Source organism: Ruditapes philippinarum, unplaced genomic scaffold, assembly GCF_026571515.1.
Source record: "Ruditapes philippinarum isolate M1 unplaced genomic scaffold, ASM2657151v2 ctg2595_1_1_1_1, whole genome shotgun sequence".
Classification (NCBI taxonomy): domain Eukaryota; kingdom Metazoa; phylum Mollusca; class Bivalvia; order Venerida; family Veneridae; genus Ruditapes; species Ruditapes philippinarum.
The window spans coordinates 151342-172282 of NW_026863909.1; the positions used below are offsets into that span (position 1 = coordinate 151342).

At 32.6% G+C, this 20941-nt stretch overlaps 1 protein-coding gene across 2 annotated transcripts in view; it reads right to left on the bottom strand.

Annotated features, from left to right (window-relative positions):
- Positions 1 to 1179: 1179 nt before the first annotated feature.
- LOC132723795 (ATP-binding cassette sub-family C member 10-like) overlaps positions 1180 to 20941 on the bottom strand; it is a 43921-nt gene continuing 24159 nt past the window's right edge. For both annotated transcript variants that reach the window (XM_060708581.1, XM_060708580.1), the window contains exons 15-20: positions 20460 to 20587; positions 19650 to 19819; positions 18402 to 18562; positions 16628 to 16881; positions 15881 to 16124; positions 1180 to 7987 (exon numbers count right to left, since the gene is read on the bottom strand). In XM_060708581.1, coding sequence (XP_060564564.1) covers positions 7745 to 7987; positions 15881 to 16124; positions 16628 to 16881; positions 18402 to 18562; positions 19650 to 19819; positions 20460 to 20587 — 1200 coding nt within the window. In that variant the 3' untranslated portion in view covers positions 1180 to 7744. The remainder of the gene's footprint in view (positions 7988 to 15880; positions 16125 to 16627; positions 16882 to 18401; positions 18563 to 19649; positions 19820 to 20459; positions 20588 to 20941) is intronic.

Here is a 20941-nt window from a genome sequence, read left to right on the forward strand (position 1 = left end):
TTAAAGTTTAAATCTGTATGTAGTTTAAATTTTATAGTTGTAGCTTTAAATACAAAAAGGTCACACGGTCATGACCCCAGGTTGCAAGAGGAGGGTGGGTTTATTTAAAGATGTGAACTAGACGTTTCATGTCTAAGCTGTAACGTTAGTGGGTTCCAAGATCTTTCTTACTATATACATTAAGGGAAAACCCATGATTTCCGGGCAGGGCCAATTTTGACCCCAGGTGTATAATTTGAACAGACTTGGTAGAGACCCACTCGACAATATCACATACCAACATCAAAACCTCTAGCTCTTTTAGTTTTGAAGAGGCAGATTTTTTAAAGCTTTTTTTCTTTCAGCATAGAATGGAATTCTTTAAAAAACTTTTTAAAACAAGAGCCCGGTTTAAGCCGGGTGATGCTCCCCGAATACGTTTTGGACACAGAAATATATACCTTGTAGTCCCTGGAAAAAGTTCAAAGTGCAATAATTTCAAAATTATGCAAGGCAGAGTAACTGTTCTTGGCACTACACTTCTGATCAATGCGATTTATCAACTTACAAAGTTTCTTGTTGATACCTCTTATGTTTTCCGAGTTATTGATCATATGACAGCTGTTTACTTTGAAATATCTTCATAGATACATGTATTTATATGTCAAGATAATTATAAACATCAAAAGCTTGTTTTCTTATGGTAATTATAAATAAATGTGGCCATACAACATCAGCTGTCTGAAAGGTCAGATCACATCGTTTTGTTATTTGTTTAATCACCTTCATTTATGTTTGTACTTTAAACACGTTTGATCTCCCCAGTTAAACAAAGATCACGTTTAGCAGTGCACTAAGAGTTCAATATAGGAACAAAAAAATTATATATAGCTTCAATATACAAAATGACGTCCATCAACCAAATAACTAACTTTTTCACCGAACTCTATAATAAGAATTCAACATATTTCCTCTTATATTCACGTTATCAAGGCAACATATCAATTATAGTTTGTATTTGTTCTTGATTGTATTTTATGACAATTATCCAGACCATGGTCATTTAAACATCGTATATCTATGAACGACCCTGATCAGATGTTTAGCAATTAATCACATTTGTAAGCACTTACAGAAACTTATAGAGCATCAACCAAACTTTGGGTTGGCTAAGTAGAAGGTAAACAAAATAAACACATCTTGCTGGAGTCATTTTATTGCACAACCCAAGCTATTATCACAGAGAAAGGAGGTCAAAAAATAAACAAATAAAAAGCATGCAATAAAATATATCTAATTGTATGCTACAAAAAGTATTGAAATATAGCATGACTTAATAAAAACAAGTTAATGATTGTAACAAGGTTTTAAAATATAATGACAACAAAAAAGAACAAAAGTGCAATAGTCACAAAATGTGCCCATCAAAAAAAGGCTCAGTCTCATAATAAACATTTTTATTAAAATCCCTCATTTAATAATTTTTTGCACACAACACTTCAACTTACAATATTGAACATTTATGCCAAGTTATATAACAATCTCCCAATGCATATATTTTCCTCACCACTTACTATGTCCTTGACCAATCGACCTACTTCATGGGTTCACCACTATTTCTAATGTTGGTGATAATTCAAGTAATCCAATCATGCCTACAATAAATATGCTCACAATAAAATCTTGACATTTCATTGTGTCTCTGGTGAGCTTGATCTCACACACATTAAGTAAGATTTTGTCCCATGACTGAATACATTTTTGATATAATTCCTCAATTCATGACTTTTGTATTGTCCATACATTCATTTTCATATTTGTGTCGGATACATAGGGGCATGGATTTTGTGTGCGACATTCCAGCTCAAATTCTGAACATTTGTGCCATGTTACATCAAAATCCCTCAATGCATGTAGAAGTTTATTTTCCAGACAAGCATTTTCCTATGACCTTGACCTTTGACCTAGAGACATGAGGTATGCTCAGACAATAGGTGCTATAGTGGTGAGCATTTGTATCAAGTCATACTTAAAATCCATTCGTGTGGAAGATATGTTCAGGGTTAAATATTAACATTTCATCATCTCTGGTGACCTTGACCTTGCATATATTGTCCTGGATTATGCAGGTACATCACAGTCATTTTAATACAATCCATCAAATCAAGACAATTACATTGACAGTACAAACATTTTTATATTTTCATATATTTGAAATCTAAGTTTGACCTTGAAGACTGACACCTGAATATTGGTGCGACACTCCGGCTTACATGCAAAGTTATATCAAATTCTTCAATGCATGTAGATTTCTGTTCTAGACAAGCAATTACCTTTGACCTGGAAGTGTGACCTTGACATGTATGATGAGCATGACACTACATCTCATGGTGGTCAACATTTGTATTATAAAATACTAAATCCATCCATGCATGTATAAGACAAATCTGGACATGGCCCACCAGGATACATAAAACAACCAACTTTTTTTCAAACATGCATATACATGTAAAAAGCATAATTATTATAGGATTGAATGATATTCCTGATTAACAATTGAAATAAAGTGGAAAAATAAAAAAGCAAAAAAAAAATACATTGATAAAAAACATTTGGACAAACTGGGCTTCACAACAACCAGTTTTGCATAAAAACAGTATAATGTTATTTTACAAAATCAATTCAAGAAAGCTTATTAGTAAAACTGCAAACATTCAATTTAGTACAAAGTACTTGCATTATGCTTTTAGTATGTACACTAAATTAAAAAGTCCAAATTCTAAATAAATAAAGTCTGACAAAAAAATCTTTGAGAAATATCTCACAGTCCCTTTTACATAAATCAAGAATATTGGTAACACCACTGAATGTTTCATTATGTTTTGACATTGACAAACAATTTAAAAGAATTTAACATTTTTTACCATTTCAACATTCTCATTAATCCAATCAAACACAAACCCCTCAGCAATGTAGAGGTCAGTGTGATGTACTTACTTACTAACAAATATCTAAGATACATTGTACTGATAACATACATTAAACTGTCTTCATTGACCTTGATATTGACGGAAGTGACCTTAAAAACTTCTGAGTCATTTATATTTGAAAGACCCTGAACCCAGCAAAGTGCAGATTCATTCCTGCTACATGTTTACCAAATATCTAAAATATTAATCAATGAATGAAACTTAATGTCAAACAGTGTAAGTGATGTTAAAAATGAACAAAAATCATTGCTAATGTATCCTCTCTGTTATGAAGTAAAAGATTATTCTGAGTTTCTGACATAACAATGGCTAAATAACCATCAAAAAAAGTTCATGACAACAAAAGGCATGCACTTAAAACAAAATCACAAAAAAAACATTGCAAAAAAACCCCAAAAAACAACAACTCCTTGTTGGATTTCCAGAGGAAGTAATTCATGTCATGACCCCAAGATTTTCACAACAGGAGATATTAATAGTGATAACATAAAACTATAGAATCTAAAAAGGTTCATTTATAGGTTGACTATCAACAGATGAAAATAAACAGAAAATGTAAAAATATCATAGAAATTAACTGAACATTGGGAAATATAAACAAACAGATTAAACAGGCTTGTCATTTTGTCAGATTACTCTTATTACAAGTACTGAAGAAATTAGAAATTTTACATCAAGGTTGTGTCTTATTACATTTAAGTTTGTGGCTATCTCTAATGACTAAAGAGAAATAATCAGATCTAGTATTGACCATAAAATAGATGTGAACTGGGGATAACAGAATAACAAATTGGCATCATATGTAAAGAAACTGAAAACATTATATTGGTAATCAAATGCAACACTGATGGAATTACACTTGTTTACAAGGACAATGTACACAATTTTCATGCGAATAAAATTTTGACATTAGGAAACTTTCAGCAATAATAAATCTGAGATTTGGACTTCCTGTGATGATTTTAAAGGGGTTAACATGAAACAGATGATATTTAATTACACATCCACTACAACTTTTATGGACTTTGGACAAACCAGCCCACAGTTGGTGTATTTCGAGATTGATTTCAGATTAATAGCTATAAAGTATAGACAAAACATCTGAAATCTAATTGACATAAATCATGTTAACAAATTGACAATATTTTACCTTTTGGTGTTTAGATTATTAGGGGATCTGACACCACTGAACGTACACTAATTTCACAGAGTTTTGTTAAAAAATCTTTTACTGTAAGCTTATGGAAAGATTATTTCCAGCTGTTTGTGTTGTTAGATACTGTCATTATTTTGTCAGTGGTCCAGCAATTAACTGAACCTGATAAAGTTCACTTACTAGAGTATTCTTTTTCAAAATAATTTATTCAACATTATTCAATATATCTTTGATTTTAGTATAATATTTGTAAGATGCCACTTTCATGTTATATAATAATTACTATATTTGGTATTATACTGAAATAACTGGTGATAGTATATCAATAAACTGACAATAGGCTGGTTATGCAATAGTTAAAAAACAAGAGCTGTCTGTAGGACAGCACGCTCGACTATTCTAAGTGCTTGATAGTAAAAGAGCCTTGATAATGTTAAATTTTTAAGTTCACAAAAGGGCTAATTTTTTTTTATAAATTCATGTTATAGGCCTTAGAGAGAGTCTAATTATACAGTATTGACTTGACTATTCGGAAGGTAATGTCACAAGGGTGTTTTATTGAGTATAATAATACTAATTACCTATGAATACATAAATTTGATAGAAAAGGTACAAAGGCTTGTTATTAAGATGTTTTATCAAGTAAATCACTGCTTTATTATTATGAATGCATAAAATTGTCCCAAAAAAGGCACAAACCCTTCAGTAGTTATTGAGATAACAGCTTACAAGCAAAACTTTACCATGAATTTCTAAGTTGAAAAAGGGGAGAAAAATCAGCCTAAATGCAAGATAGAATTATAGATCTTTGTCAGTGACCTACAATTATGACCCTAAATGCATATGTGAAGTTTTAAATAAATATCTTTAATAGTTATTGAGATATGTAAAACTTGCATGTAAACATTAACTAAGAGATTAAGTAGAAAAGGGGATATGAATTAGGCTTAATACAAGATAGAGTTATGGAACTTGGTCAGTGACATACAATTATGACCCTCCTATTATGACCCTAAGTGCATGTGCAAAGTTTCAAGTAAATATCTTTGAAGACCTTTAACCAAAATTTCTAAGTTTCAAAGGGGTAAATAAATACTGCAAATATTGCAGGCAGAGTTAAACAATTTTGCAAACTGATGTACATGGTTACTATAAAAAAGTATTTTAAATTTCAATTGAATATCTCAAGCAATAATTGAGATATCTGACTTTACAAAAAAACTTTAACCAAAATTTCTAAGTTCCAAAGGGGCATAATATTCTGTCAATATTGTAGGCAGAGTTATCCAACTTGTCAATTTGATGTACCTTGTTACTATAAATAAGTATTGTAAGTTTCAATTGAATATCTCAAGCAATAATTGAGATATTTGACTTTACAAAAAACTTTAACTAAAATTTCTAAGTTAAAAAGGGGCATAATTCTGTCAATATTGTAGGCAGAGTTATCCAACTTGTCAATCTGATGTACCTTGTAACTATAAATAAGTATTGTAAGTTTCAATTGAATATCTCAAGTAATAATTGAGATATTTGACTTTACAAAAAACTTTAACCAACACAGACGCCGACGCAGACGCTGACGCCGACTACAATAGCTCTCATATTCTTCGAAAAGTCGAGCTAAAAACCTTACACTTATAATGTTAATTTTTGATTAAGGTAAAATAGAACATGAGGGGCAGAGGTAATACACAGCAGTAACACAGAAACTGTCAAAGTCATATGGGTAGTTTTTAGCTTAATTTGTGTAGGAATTCTCATTGAAGTCACCAGATTGGAACAACCAACCTTCCATATAATAGCTGAACAATCAATTTATTGTGAAACACTTATTCTAAACAAGTGTGTGTGAAATAAAGTGATATAATACAGTTAATTTAAACCATAAAATTAATCAACACTGGGTGTTGTTCACATGGTTAACATACTAGTGGTATATATACTTGTAAATAGAGCAAGAGTTGTTGGTAGGACTGAGTGCTCGACTATTCTCAGTGCTTGATAGTAAAGCAAGAACCTAGATAATGTAGATTTTTATAAGTTCAAAAAGAGCCATAATTATGTCAAAATCCATGTTAGGGTTCTGGACCTTGGACAGTGACATTTGATTATGCTCTCAAAAAGTGTATGAAGTTTCAACCCATTCCCTTCAATACTTTTGAGATACCAATTTGCTTGCAAAAACTTACCCAAAGTGCAATGCCAATACCTTGGTGCGTACAATAGCTTTCCCTTTTCTTCGAACAGGCAAACTAATTATTAAATTACTGGTGTAACTCTCCAGGAATGATGGATAGGAAACAACCCGCCTATATGACTGAAATACTGTTGGAAAAAGGCGTAAAATGAAACAAACAAACAAACAAACAGTTATTGAATTAAGCACAATTTTAGAGACAACCATGTCATGTATACTGTCTTGATTATAAATGTGTGCTGTTTATATATAAAATGATTAAGAGACTTTAATAATTCTCAATTTGGACTTTTGGCACAGTGGCTGACTCAGCTTTGACTTCATGGATACACAACATTTGATACTGAAAAATCTATGCAGATATGCCATTAGAACAATAAAATATTTCTCCAAATTATGGCATGTACATCTCTGAAATATAAACAATTCTTATTTTCAATTAAATTAATTTAATGAATTGTTCATAAAATGAACCTTTAACTTGGATAGAAAAAAACACACTTTTTGCATAGGTAAAGTTGAAACCACATTTTTTTTCCAAACCATTATTTCAGTTTTACATAATCACATAACATGTGCACTTTAGTTAACCATTATTTGAGTTCTGTATTTCTTTTTAACAAATCCATTAATATTATGTTTGTGCACTTACTGTGTGAAATAGATAAACAAATAGAATAAATATAAAAATGGTTTTAAGCGGTTACAACTATTATCACAATAAAATGTATAATACACACTGTTTGCAAATTTAAACAACAACAAAAAAAAAACACATAAAAAGCTTGTTCATAAATATGTAAGTGACAGTAAGTCAAATAATTATGTAATGCTAAAAAAGTATAGATTTAAGATCACATCTTATAGCTGCTATGTTTTACAGGCAGGTAAAATTTTGTAAATCTTATCATGAGACAATAACCAAGACAACAGTATTTCATGGTTAATTTACTATCTAACAAAATTACTTGACCAATAAGAGAGCAATGGTTGCCTTGAATCACTCCCCAAAATATTTATCTAATATTATTCAAAATACTTAGTAGCACTATCAGGAAGTGTCACAGACTTAGGTTTTCCACCAATAATAAATTTTTTACATAAATGTTGGAAGCTTACTTCTAATTGAGGTTCAATATGCCCTTAAAATGACTCGCCAAAATTATTTTAGATGAGACCTAAAAGCACTATGGACAACAAACAGGCAAAAAACATGTAGCATCGCCTTGACTATTTTAATAGCTCATCCTTAACCTTAGGTTCTGTTGAACTAAAAATCATCATTACAATAATGGTTTTTCTTAACATGGTTTTAAAACAGTACTGAAGATTGACGGTTTTACGCACAATAAAAAGGTTGACACATTCTGCTACAAGCATGGTGTATCAAAACAACAATATGTAAAACAATAATCAAATCTAATGACCATGGACTAGTTTATAGAATAATGTATCTTGAGTCTGTAGCAAGCGCCCTGGAGGAGCAAATTCTGCCACTTTCCCATCATTCATTACCAGAACTCTGTCACTGTTCATTATAGTGTTTATTCTATGCGCTATTGTAAGAACTGTACTATCAACAAACTCCGAGCGAATGGTTTGCTGTATTAGCATGTCGGTCTCCAAATCCACACTTGCTGTTGCCTCATCTATACATAATATCTGAAATAATAATATTTTAGCTGCTGATTTTAACTGATAAAATTTAAGAATTTAAAATCATAAACAAGAGGGCCATGATGGCCCTGAGGTCGCTCACCTGTATATAGACCCCCCCACCCCCGGGGCCAATTTTTACCCAAGGGCTTTTATTTGTTTATTTGAACAGACTTGGTAGACACCCATAAGAAGATGTTTCATGCTAAACATCTAAGTTCTAGCTCATTGGCTTTTTTAAAAGAAGATTTTTAAAGTTTTTACTATACACATATAGTTAAAAACAATGTCACCCCTGGGGCAGGGCCAGTTTTGACCCCAGGGCGTTTATTTTAACAAACTTTGTAGATATTTACTTAAAGATGTTTCATGCTTAATATCTAAACTCTAGCTATTTGGGTTTTTCCAAAAAAGATTTTTAAGTTTTTGCTATACACATATAAGGAAAATCAATGACCCCCCCCAACCCCCCAGGCGGGGCCAGTTTTGACCCTAGGGCTTTTATTTGAACATACTTGGTAAACACCCATTAGAACATGTTTCATGCTAAATATCTCAGCTCTAGCTCTTTGAGTTCTTTAAAAGAAGATTTTTTAAGTTTTTACTATATGCATATAGGGAAAATCAATGACCCCCTGGGGCGGGGCGAATTTTGACCCCAGAGCTTTTATCTGAACAAACTTGGTAGACACTCATCAGAAGATGTTTCATGCTAAATATCTTAGCTCTAGCTCTTTGGGTTCTTTAAAAGAAGATTTTTTAAGTTTTTACTATATGCATATAGGGAAAATCTATGACCCCCCTGGGGCAGGGTCAATTTTGACCCCAGGGCTTTTATTTGAACAAACTTGGTAGACATTCACTAGAAGATGTTTCATGCCAAATAACTAAGCTCTAGCTCTTATAGTTCTTTAAAAGAAGATTTTTTAAGTTTTTACCATATGCATATAGGGAAAATCAATGACCCCCGGGGCGAGGCCAATTTTGACCCCAGGGCTTTAATTTGAACAAACTTGGTAGACACTCACTAGAAGATGTTTCATGCTTAATATCTTAGCTCTAGCTCTTTGGGTTTTTTAAAAGAAAATTTTTTAAGTTTTTATTATATGCATATAGGGAAAATCTATGACCCCCTGGGGCGGGGTCAATTTTGACCCCAGGGCTTTTATTTGAACAAACTTGGTAGACATTCACTAGAAGATGTTTCATGCCAAATATCTAAGCTCTAGCTCTTATGGTTCTTTAAAAGAAGATTTTTTAAGTTTTTATTATATGCATATAGGGAAAATCAATGACCCCCGGGGCAGGGCCAATTTTGACCCCAGGCCTTTAATTTGAACAAACTTGGTAGACACTAACTAGAAGATGTTTCATGCTTAATATCTTAGCTCTAGCTCTTAGGGTTCTTTAAAAGAAGATTTTGTAAGTTTTTACTTTATGCATATAGGGAAAATCAATGACCCCCTGGGGCGAGGCCAATTTTGACCCCAGGGCTTTTATTTGAACAAACTTGGTAGACATTCATTAGAACATGTTTCAAGCTAAATATCTTAGCTCTAGCTCTTTGGGTTCTTTAAAAGAAGATTTTGTAAGTTTTTACTATATGCATATAGGGAAAATCAATGACCCCCTGGGGCGGGGCCAATTTTGACCCCAGGGCTTTTATTTGAACAAACTTGGTAGACTCTTACTAGAAGATGTTTCATGCCAAATATCTAAGCTCTAGCTCTTAGGGTTTTTTAAAAGAAGATATTTAAAGTTTTTTCTTTCGGTTGCCATGGCAACCAGAGTTCTGCATGGAATTAAATTCTTTGAACAATTTTTAAAGGTGACCACCAAAGGAACATTCCTGTGAAGTTTGGATGAAATTGGCCTAGTGGTTTATGAGGAGATGTCATTTAAAGTAAAAGTTTACGGACGACGGACGGACGACGGACGACGGACGAAAAGCGATCACAAAAGCTCACCCTGTCACTTTGTGACAGGTGAGCTAAAAAGTGTTCACGTTATTTTCAAGAATTATGTAAATTCAAAGTGACATTACAACATTATAAGGATCTTACACTGACTGCCGGTGCAGAACAAAATATCTAGCTTGAGGGTAATTGCTTATGGCAGTAACAAGTTACCCTAGAGCTAGACATTCATATCCTTGACAACAGCCAGCATTTTATTCTTTTTTTTCCCAGATTACTCATAGTCATAATGTGGAAAGATATATTACGAAAAACTTATATCTTCTTTCAGCACCTTATTTTTACAGAGCAAAGGAAATTACAAATTCATTCATAACAGCATAATGACTTCATTCTAAGAAAACAATAAAAGGGGCAAAGGATGCACATAACTTGTCTTAAACAAGGGGTGTAAGACAGATCTTTCAAGCACTGATATTAAAAGTAGATAATATTGTCTGACACGAAAAATCTAACTGTATCCTGTGTTTTACCAATCAAAAAATGGTAAAATTCACTGTTAATGAGCAAGAATCTTGAATTAATTGCATCTGCCATGTGAAACAGATCATCTAATTGAAAGCCCCAAAGTGACCATAGGACATGAGTAAAACAATTTTGGAAAGACACAATTTGCAATATAATATCATTAAAATATAATGACACAAAAGTTTTCAGACATTTTACTTGTGGAAAGGTGTATGAACTAAGAATCCTGCTCTACATAAAATCTACTGACTGAAAATCACTTGTTCCAAGAATGTATTCATATTTATATTGTAATAACTGCTTGCACACGATAGATCTGACATGTATGTAATATAACAGTTCTTTATAATTTGGCTGAACAAACTTTCACAATAGGTCCACAATCATCTTAAAACTGGCAGTTAACAGCAATTATTTGTTTGAAATACTTGTTTTTCTCTTTTTATCCTCTTAGTAAATTACATGTTGCACTACAAGTACTATTCAAGTGGCTGGAAACCCGGTATTTGACTAACACTGGTGATGTCTGTCAGTTATATAAATGATTAATTTTGTCAAGATTAAATGATAAGTATATGTCTGTCTCAAATATCCATTTGTTGGAAGACAAAGTATCTGGACTAGAGTATTTTTTCATGTAAAGTTTAAATGGTCAAATTAAGACCTGAAATGATGAAATATTTGCTGGCTTTTATTTTCTTGTGATTTTTATAAACTAGAGAAAATTGCAAACATTTCCATGTCATGAACTTTAAAACATATACAAACTTGCAAATATTTCAATGTCATGAACTCTAAAACATATACCAATTGCAAACATCTGCATGTTAGAACTTTAAAACATACCCAAATTGCAAACATTTCTGTGTATTTAACTTTGAAACTTATACAGTAAGTGGATACCCAACTGTTATCCCTTTATTTTTTGATACATGAAAGATTTAGCCCAGAATTATCCCTGTGAGAATCAATATTATATCAGAGATTAGAGGACATTATAATATATGAGCTGTGTCACAACAAAACCAACAAAATGGCTTTGCCACCAGCATGGATCCAGACCAGCCTGCGCATTTGCGCAGTCTGATCAGGATCCATGCTGTTTGCTATCAGTTTCTCTACTTGTAATAGTTTTTGTTAGCGAACAGCATGGATCCTGATCAGACTGCGGGGACGCGCAGGCTGGTCTTGATCCATGCTGGTCGCAAACCCATTATGTTGGTTTTGACGTGACGCAGCTCATATAATAATGACAATGCTCTACTGAATCATGTCCAGGCCCTTGAGATGTACAAAAAATACTTACAGGTCAATTTTGTTGCAATGAATGTAACACAATGGAAACGATAAATGATTTAGACAAACCTTGATTTCAATTATCAGTCTTGAGTGAACAACAAATACTGGTAGTTACAATAATAAAAGTATAGATATCATGTAATGTTTTTTATCACATGGCATTGTTTGTTTACTCTGTAATAAATCCATTAACCTTTTTTTTCCTAATACATGTACAAGCATTTGATAGAAAACAGTATGACAACAAGGACACTTTGTAAAATTATTGCAGATTTCATATCATATATTTGTTCAAGGTTGCATCATTCACAATTTCAGCTTTATCAGCAAGGATGTATTGTTTAAAACAAACAATACTCATAAAAGTATTATATTTGAAGGCAAGTTGTTGAGGAGAGTAAACCGTACATTATAAAACAAAAAGTGGGGCATCTCTTATCTTAAAGTGCACTTTATATTAAAGGAACATATTCCTTCAGAGCAAATGAGTTAAAAGGACAAAAGCAATGAGTGGTGGTATCACATAAAATTATCATTGTTTGAAATCATCTCTATAATTATAATAAGTAGAAACAGTCAAATATTTATAATCTGTAACAAAATTTATATCTAAATAAATATACCATAACTGTGTGACTGTCATTTTTAAAGTTTCATTTTCATGTTTTGTAGTTCTCTAAAAACAGAGTCCTTATTTTACATAGAAGCATCAACACAGAAGTTGGATAATAACATACCTATTGCCCACAAGCAATTTGCCTATCTACTGACAAAGAGATAAAGATTAATCTAAAAACCATAATCAACTCTGCAGATAGGACAATATATGCACAAAGTTCACATAGTTCACATCTGCAGTAAATATGTAGGCTAATCACAGCCTAGAATTCTTTACAGTTAATAACCAAAACATGTACTAGTACTTAATGGCACACAATGAATGCTGTTAAAGTCCATTTATTATATGACGTAAAAGGGCAAGCAGAGCTTTTGTGTCCAATATCAACATGGAGACAAATGATAAAAGAATGATTATGGTATATAATCCACATTGATTAAAGAACTAACAGGGGTGTCTTATAGAGGTTAAAGCCTATGGAAAATTTGTTAATATGTATACAAGGGTTGCTGCAAAACTGCAGTAACTAAAATGAAATAAAGAAGGACTAACAACAGTTTTGCAGTCAACCCTCAATACATGGAATTCTGAGAAAATCGAAAATATCAAAATAAAATTTCTACTTGACAGTGAACATGTTAATTATACTGTATACTGCTTAGGGTTAAATTTACACTTTAAAATTCAAAGACCTAAAGGGACTCCACTGCGCTTTTTGACATAAAGGGACTGAAAATAGTTCTTCAAGATTTTGTATAAGTGGATGTAGGTCTGGTCCAATATTATGTGTACAAAATTTCATATCATTCTCTAACTCCATTTCCCTGGAATAACAAATTGTTTTGTGAAAACTAACCCCAAAATAAGGGCTACAATACTTTTCACTAAAATCCGCTAAAAAGTCACATAAAAAATTGATTATTAATTTGATACTGGCTATATACATACATTATCTGTTGCATACTGGTACCATTTAAGTGCACCAGTTGATTTATGAAAGATTTTTAAATTTTATGATTTCAGGCCAATGGAGGTCAGTGGAGATTTTTAAGTGCCCCTCTTTTCTTGCACAGACAGGCAACTGACAAAAACCACATACTAGTATATGGGATGCTGAAGACAATATTTGGTGATGAATGATTCACCTCTTTTTCTTGATAAAAAGTCTTTCTAAAGGTATTGCAATTTCAATTCTAGCAGCTTTAGATTCATGAGAAGTTGTGTAAAATTATTTCTATTTTTCTTATAAAGCTGCATCTTAAATTGGTGGATCAAATTTATCTAAACTAGATACATATAAGCTCCCATTGGCCATCATTGTCTAAAAATAAAATAAAACATTTAAGTTTACTAAATGCAGTATGATCAAACTTTATCTGCTGGCCACTCAATGTGAGGATTTTCATGTCAATTTACAATGCACTTCAATTAAAAATTCAACATTTTACAACATAAGCAGGTATAAAACTAGTAGCCAGCACAGGGGTTTTCCAGCGTTTTCCATGGCACAATTTTCTGTGTCAAATATAAAAACAATTTATAAAACTGCAACCTTGGGTAAGCAGAAAGCTTTCTGAAAGCTGTTAAGGTCAGAAATGATGTACTGCCTTACATTTGAAGTGATAAAGGGAGGAAAATAAGTACCAATTTAATAGAATTACTTTCTAGGATTTAGTATAATTGGAGAATCTACTGCAAGTATGGGGTCACATGTTCTGTTATCATTTATTGTTTTGGTAGCAAAACGTCATACTGCAGCATGAATGTTTAGCATGATGGCATCGGTTAGTAAAAGTAAAAAATATTCAAACAGTTTGAAATTTCATCTGGCATGGGGGGGGGGGGGGGGGGGGGGGGGGGGGGCAGATGTGTTGCATGCTATACAATGTTTTTTTAGCCCATTTTATGAATAAACCAACTTAAAATGAAGTCATTATGGCATATTTAAGAATAAAACTGCATGCCATTAATTTTTTTTCCCTGCAAAATTATTTTATTGGGGTAAAATATTTAAAACAAGCATTTGATAGTATTGCGGGCAATACAGTAGTCCCCTACCGGTCCCTCAAAAAGTTCTTTAATTGTCATACACTCCTGTGTATTGCCATTTATAATGAATTTGAGGATGAAGTCTGTATTTGAAAATATCAACCACAAATCATAATAAAATAAGTTTGTCTATATCACAGTAATGTGTTAAGTTTCCATGCTTAGTAAGGAAATTATGTTTATACAACCTTGTCATATTATTACGATGTGGGATTTTAAAGTAAATCCTATAAGGAATGAAGAAGTTGGAGTGAAAATACCAGTTTCTCGAAAAAAATCTAAGTTCAAGGGGACATAATTCTGGAAATAGTCTTGCTAGAGTATTTAACCTTCTCAAAAATGTCGAGTGATAATAAGAAACATATATATGAAGTTTGAAGTAGATACATTAGGAAATAAAGAAGTTATTTAAAAAAGACAACATTTTTTCCCCTAAAAAATCTAAGTTCAAGGGAGGTAATACTGATATTTTTTTGTGCTAGAGTTATGAACCTTGTCACATATGATGTGGTTGATGACCAGAAACTTATATTTAAAGTTTGAAGTGAACACCGTAAGAAATAAAGAACTTATAGTGAAAAAGCTGAAAATTTAAATCAGAAATCTTGAAATTCAGGCTATTTGTTGCCATAGCAACCAGAATTTTCAACATAGGAAGAAAAGAAAAAAATGTGCATAATCTCCAGACTGCCATCTACCCATATTTCAAGTTTCATAAAAATATTTTCAGTACTTTTTGAGTTATCACTGGATCCAGTTTATGTGTTAAATTTGCCATATTTTCAGACTATTTGTTGCCATAGCAACCAGAATTTTCAACATAGGAAGAAAAAAAAAAGACGTGCATAATCTCCATACTGCCATCTATCCATATATCAAGTTTCATAGAAATATTTTCAGTACTTTTTGCGTTATCGCGGGATCCAGTTTTGTGGACGGACGGACTGACGGACTGACAGACTGACAGACAGACAGACAGACGGACAGACAGACGGACAGACAGACAGACGGACAGACGGACGGAGGGTAAACCTAAAGTCCCCTCCGGTTAAACCGGTAGGGGACTAATAAGAAAAAATATCTGACATGTGTTTACAGTTCAGATAACATATAACAGATAGTATTGATAAAGGCATTTAGCTTAAAGATTTTTTGACACCTGATTTTCATTAATGGGCCCCCATTTTCACCAAGTGTGAGACACTCAGGGACCCCTAAATTTTGGACAAGATGTAAAACCCTGAATGTTGCAATGGTTTAAAATTATAGCAAAATAAGAGGCAAATCTTACACAATCTGAAATTTTTGGTAGTATGAAATGAATAATCATCTATTTTAATGTAAATACATAAACATATAGAATGATTTTAACTTGACCTTTATTTTTTTAAAAAAAGGTCAATCCATCTTGTGTATATAGTAGTTTTAAGGCGAATAAATCCTGAGAACAACAACAACGGATTCTACAAACTATATAACAGCACCAACCTTAGCTTTTGTTAACAAAGCGCGAGCCAGGCACACCAGCTGACGCTGCCCAACTGAGAAATGACGGCCCCTTTCTGCAACATCACCACAGAGACCCCCTAACCGCTGTACAACTTCTTTAAGGTGACATTTTTCTAACACTGACCATAACTCGCTGTCCTTATACATCCCTGTAGGGTCAAGATTTTCTCGTACTGTGCCACTAAACAGGAATGGATCCTGAGGTATGATAGCTAACCTTGACCTAAAAAGGTTAATAAACCATCATGATATTTCAACAGATACCTGTACCAAAGACTTTACAGCAAATGAAAATTTCATCACTTTGTCTTATTTCATAACATGTTTTTTGGTATAACATACTTCACAAACATGAGCAGTCACTGAAATCCTGCAAGTTATCCTTTGGATGCCTGATAGTCAACAAGAATTACAGAGGTGCTGTCTAAATTAGGAAAGGGGCCAATTCTTTTGTTATTTTCTTATATTAAACAAAGGCCATGACCCCTTAAAATAAAGTGTATTGTTTCCTTATGATCCATTAAGACTAAGACGGCAGTTTAATTTGATTATTCACTCTGACAGACAGATTTTTTCACAGACTGATAGTTATGTGGATACCCAATTGTTCAACCATTATAATTTAGCCACGCAAGATTTCAGCCACTTAAAAACCATACTAAATAAATAGCACCAGAGGTCATATAAATTTGTATGATATCATCAGAAAATAGATATAGCAGGTACCTTATGTCTTTTAAATCCAAGTGAATCAGATCTATACCATCAACAAATATATTTCCTTTATATATTTCCACCATTCTAAACAAGGCTAGAAATAAGCTAGATTTTCCGGAACCAGTCCGTCCTACAATGCCAACTTTCTCGGCTGGTTCCACTTCAAATGAGACCTTGTCAAGTGCAGCTGTGAGGTTACTTCTGTACTTTAATTTTACATGACGGAAAACTATTGAACCCTGCAGTGGCCAGTAGGGTGGTGGCTGAAAAAAGAGAGAAAAACCTGTCAATGAAAAAAAAATCTATGCTTGTTTCAGGTAAAATATACTGGAATTCATTTCAAGTAAATTTACAAGTTTGAAATAATTCTATCACTTAAAATAATTCTTATGCAAATTAATATCAAAGAAATCATAATACTTTAAATTTTATTTTAATATTGAACCTGTGTAATTAAATGTGTATGAAACATAAAAAGGTCCACTTGAGCATAACAGCTGTAAGACAACATGCTTGACTATTATCAGGGCCCTACAGTAAGAAAAGGGGCATTAACTTTGTAAAAAGGTAAGTTAAACTCAGACTCATGGAACTTGTGCCCATCATGTAAGATAATCACTGAGAATAAGTGTGTGAAGTTTCAATCTATTTCCTTCAGTATTTTTGGAAATGGTGAAACCAACACTGATGCCCAATCACTCTCCCTTTTTCCTTTTTTTCATAGTCAAACTAATAATAAAGGTGAGAAAATCAAGCATGAGGGCTATTAATCACTTTTTATACCTGTTTTAATTATTTAATAAAAAAAAAAAAAAAAACAGAATTATTCTGTTCATAAAATTATGTGCCTTGTTTATAACTGCTAACCACATGATTTTTATTTCTCATCACTGTTAGGAAACATGCCCATTATCTTAACAATAGTATAGTTATGGACACCTGGATGTATATGTTTTGGTTGAATTTTCATTCTTTCTAGACATTTCATTAATAAGTCAGAATTACAGATTTTTTCAAATGTGTATCAAAAATGAATGCATTTGTAAAACAAGAGGGCCAAGATGGCCCTAGATCCCTCCCCTGACCCATTGACCTCATCCAAGCAATGTCTAAGACAAGCAGCATCCTGACCAAGTTTGATGACAATTGAGTAAAAAAATGTGACCTCTGGTGTATTAACAAGGTTGATCTATATATGGGCAGTGTGACCTAGTTTTTGACCCCAGGTGACCCATATTCAAACTTAACATAGAAATCATCAAAACAAATTTTCTGATCAATTTCCAGGATATTTGGATAACAAAAGTAGCCACTAGAGTGTTAAAACAGTTTTTAACCATAACCAATCTTCAAAACAACCTTCTTGATCAACTTACAGGATATTTTTAGCTCCTGTGTTCTAGTTTTTGACTGGAGATGATCCATATCTGAACTTGACCTGTATATCATTGAGACAAACATTCTGGCAAAGTTTGGTATGATTTAATCAAACTGTGACTGCTAGAAAGTTAACAACCAAATGTTGATGACGAATGATGCACAACACACAGTGATAGACGCTAGACATAGCCCCATCACTATACCTCACCTTGACCACTTCATTGTCAGGTGAGCTAAAAAGAAGATAACATAAATACAGTGAGACCTTCCATGCTTCCTTATGGAATGACACAAGTACAGATAAGTTCCAGGAAGTAGCATTTAGAGTGGTGCATATAAGCTGCAAGTTTTCTTCACAATCAAGCTTAAATAACTTAAAACTAAAACAAATTAACTATCTCACCAGTAGGGAACCATCTAATCTTTCATTTGGAACATCATCAATATACTGCTGTGCTCTTTCTACACTGACCATCTGTTTTTCAGTCTCAGCAAACGAGTTCACCACACCACTTAACAGATTGGTTACTGATAAAGCATAAGATATGGCCAGTCCAACCAGCCCTAAATAAAACAATAACAGACACTTATAAGAAAGGGGTTGTTCTTGCTATTTCCAGAATTTTGAATGAACACTATTTGTAATTTTGAGATCATTTGTGACTTTAAATAAAGGACACAAGCAACCACACAGAAGTTTTGTCAACCATACAAAAATCAAGCAATAGGCAACAACTAAATAGACTTCTGGCTGACATTCCAGTTAAATGACTGACATTCAAGGGCAAAACAATATATTATATAAGATAACAATTTTGACCCCAGGGCTTTTATTTGAACAAACTTGGTAGACACTCACTAGAAGATGTTTCATGCAAAATATCTAAGCCTTAGCTCTTATGGTTTTTTAAAAGAAGATATTTAAAGTTTTTTCTTTTGGTTGCCATGGCAACCAGAGTTCTGCATGGAATTAAATTCTTTGAACAATTTTTAAAGGTGACCACCAAAGGAACATTCCTGTGAAGTTTGGATGAAATTGGCTCAGTGGTTTATGAGGAGATGTCATTTAAAGCAAAAGTTTACGGACAGACGGACGGACGCCGGACGGCGGACGAAAAGCGATCACAAAAGCTCACCCTGTCACTTTGTGACAGGTGAGCTAAAAAATAGGTGGGGTAGGGTAATATTTTTATACAGATTTCATAAATTTTATGTAGAAACCATAATTTTGCTTATGTGGATTTTTAGCTGAATGGTATTATTTGATTCTTACCAAAAATTAATGGGAAAATATTTTTCATTAGAATATTATTGCAGATTATTTAAAGGTTCCTCATTTCTAAATAAGGCCCTAATAACATCCTAGCTTGAGTTCAGAAAAGTGGCCATATCTTGATTTCCGTACGGTAAATTTTGTTTAAATTGTGCATACAGGTGTACTTTAAGGTATATATCTGACCTATGATGTCAATTTTTTAGTTCCTTATAGTGCCCATTAGGGTCTTAATACCTTAAATACCTTAAGTGGTACATATACAGTGAGAAAATATTAACTTGAACACATGAACTCATGCATTCAAAGTATGATGAAGCATACACTTTCATAACATATAACAATTGATAATATAAATCTATACAGTTTCATCTCTACCTGGGTTGACAGTCTGAAAATGATGTTCTAGTACAGCTATAAATGATATTCCTGTTACCATGGCAACGCCTAACATCTGAAGATAGAATGACAACCAGCTAGCAACAGCCTGGGCAGAGTATACAGCTCTCTGGTTTGTGTCCAGTTTATCAAGATTCTCTTTCTGAAATCTAAAAATGGAAAAAATTTTATCAGATAATTTAATGAACTAACTTCAGTTTATAATAGTGTATACTATTTGATATAACACACATATGATTTGTTCTTCATCTTAAGGAGTAATAATGGATTGAAATATATTATGGTGTAAAGAATGCTAAAAATTAATTTATTGAGAGAACAAAATTGAAAATTAACAATTCCTTTTAAATAATCATAGGATGTTCAATGTAACTGATTCATAAAGTAATAGATTAATAGTAACTTTCATTTGAAAGTAACAAAATGTTATTGCAGTTAACAGTTTAAAGAACTACCAATTTATGTTTATAATTCTAATTTTAAAACACATAATGACATATATAACTGTCCTCAATATGTCACATCCAACTAAATTTTTCAAACAGCTTTCAAGCTTTAATTGATGCTGATTGGAATTACCACAAGAGTAAATGACAAACCTTTAAACAACTTTCTTGGCAGCTCACAAAAGCACTAAATCTTACATTTCTGCAGCCAAAGATTTTTAGCAAGTCATAAGAGGCAAATGATTCTAAGTTGCTCTTATTAACATATTGTACATCATTTCAAATACATATTTTTTAGGACAAAAACTAAACAGATGAAGCAGAAAATATTACATATGTCTACCTTTCTTGTTCCCTCATAGCTCTGATTGTAGTCATACCAGAAATAGTCTCGGAGAAATGAGCGTATATAGGTGACAATGTTACACTTGAGATCCTTTTAATTTCACGGGACGTATGCCTGTAGTAATTCTGAAATGATATTACATAGCATTGAAGCAACTCATTATTTAGTAATTAAAGGCAAAAACTATAACTTATCTTATATCTAATATACAGTGGAACCTGTCTAATTCGAACTCGTCCGGACCAGAAGAAAAGTTCGAATTAGAAAGGTTTCCGGATTAGAAAGGTTTCCGAATTAGAAGGTTCTTTTACATGTTTTTTCATGTTACATGTATTTGCAAAATAGTTTAGGGAAAGAAAACGGGAATGCATTTGAAATTGCAATTTAGATATTTTATTTTTGCAGTCTCTTATCGTTCATTCTGATACATGTGAATACAAAAATAAAGAAATGAAAATAAATAAATAAGCAAAAAAATA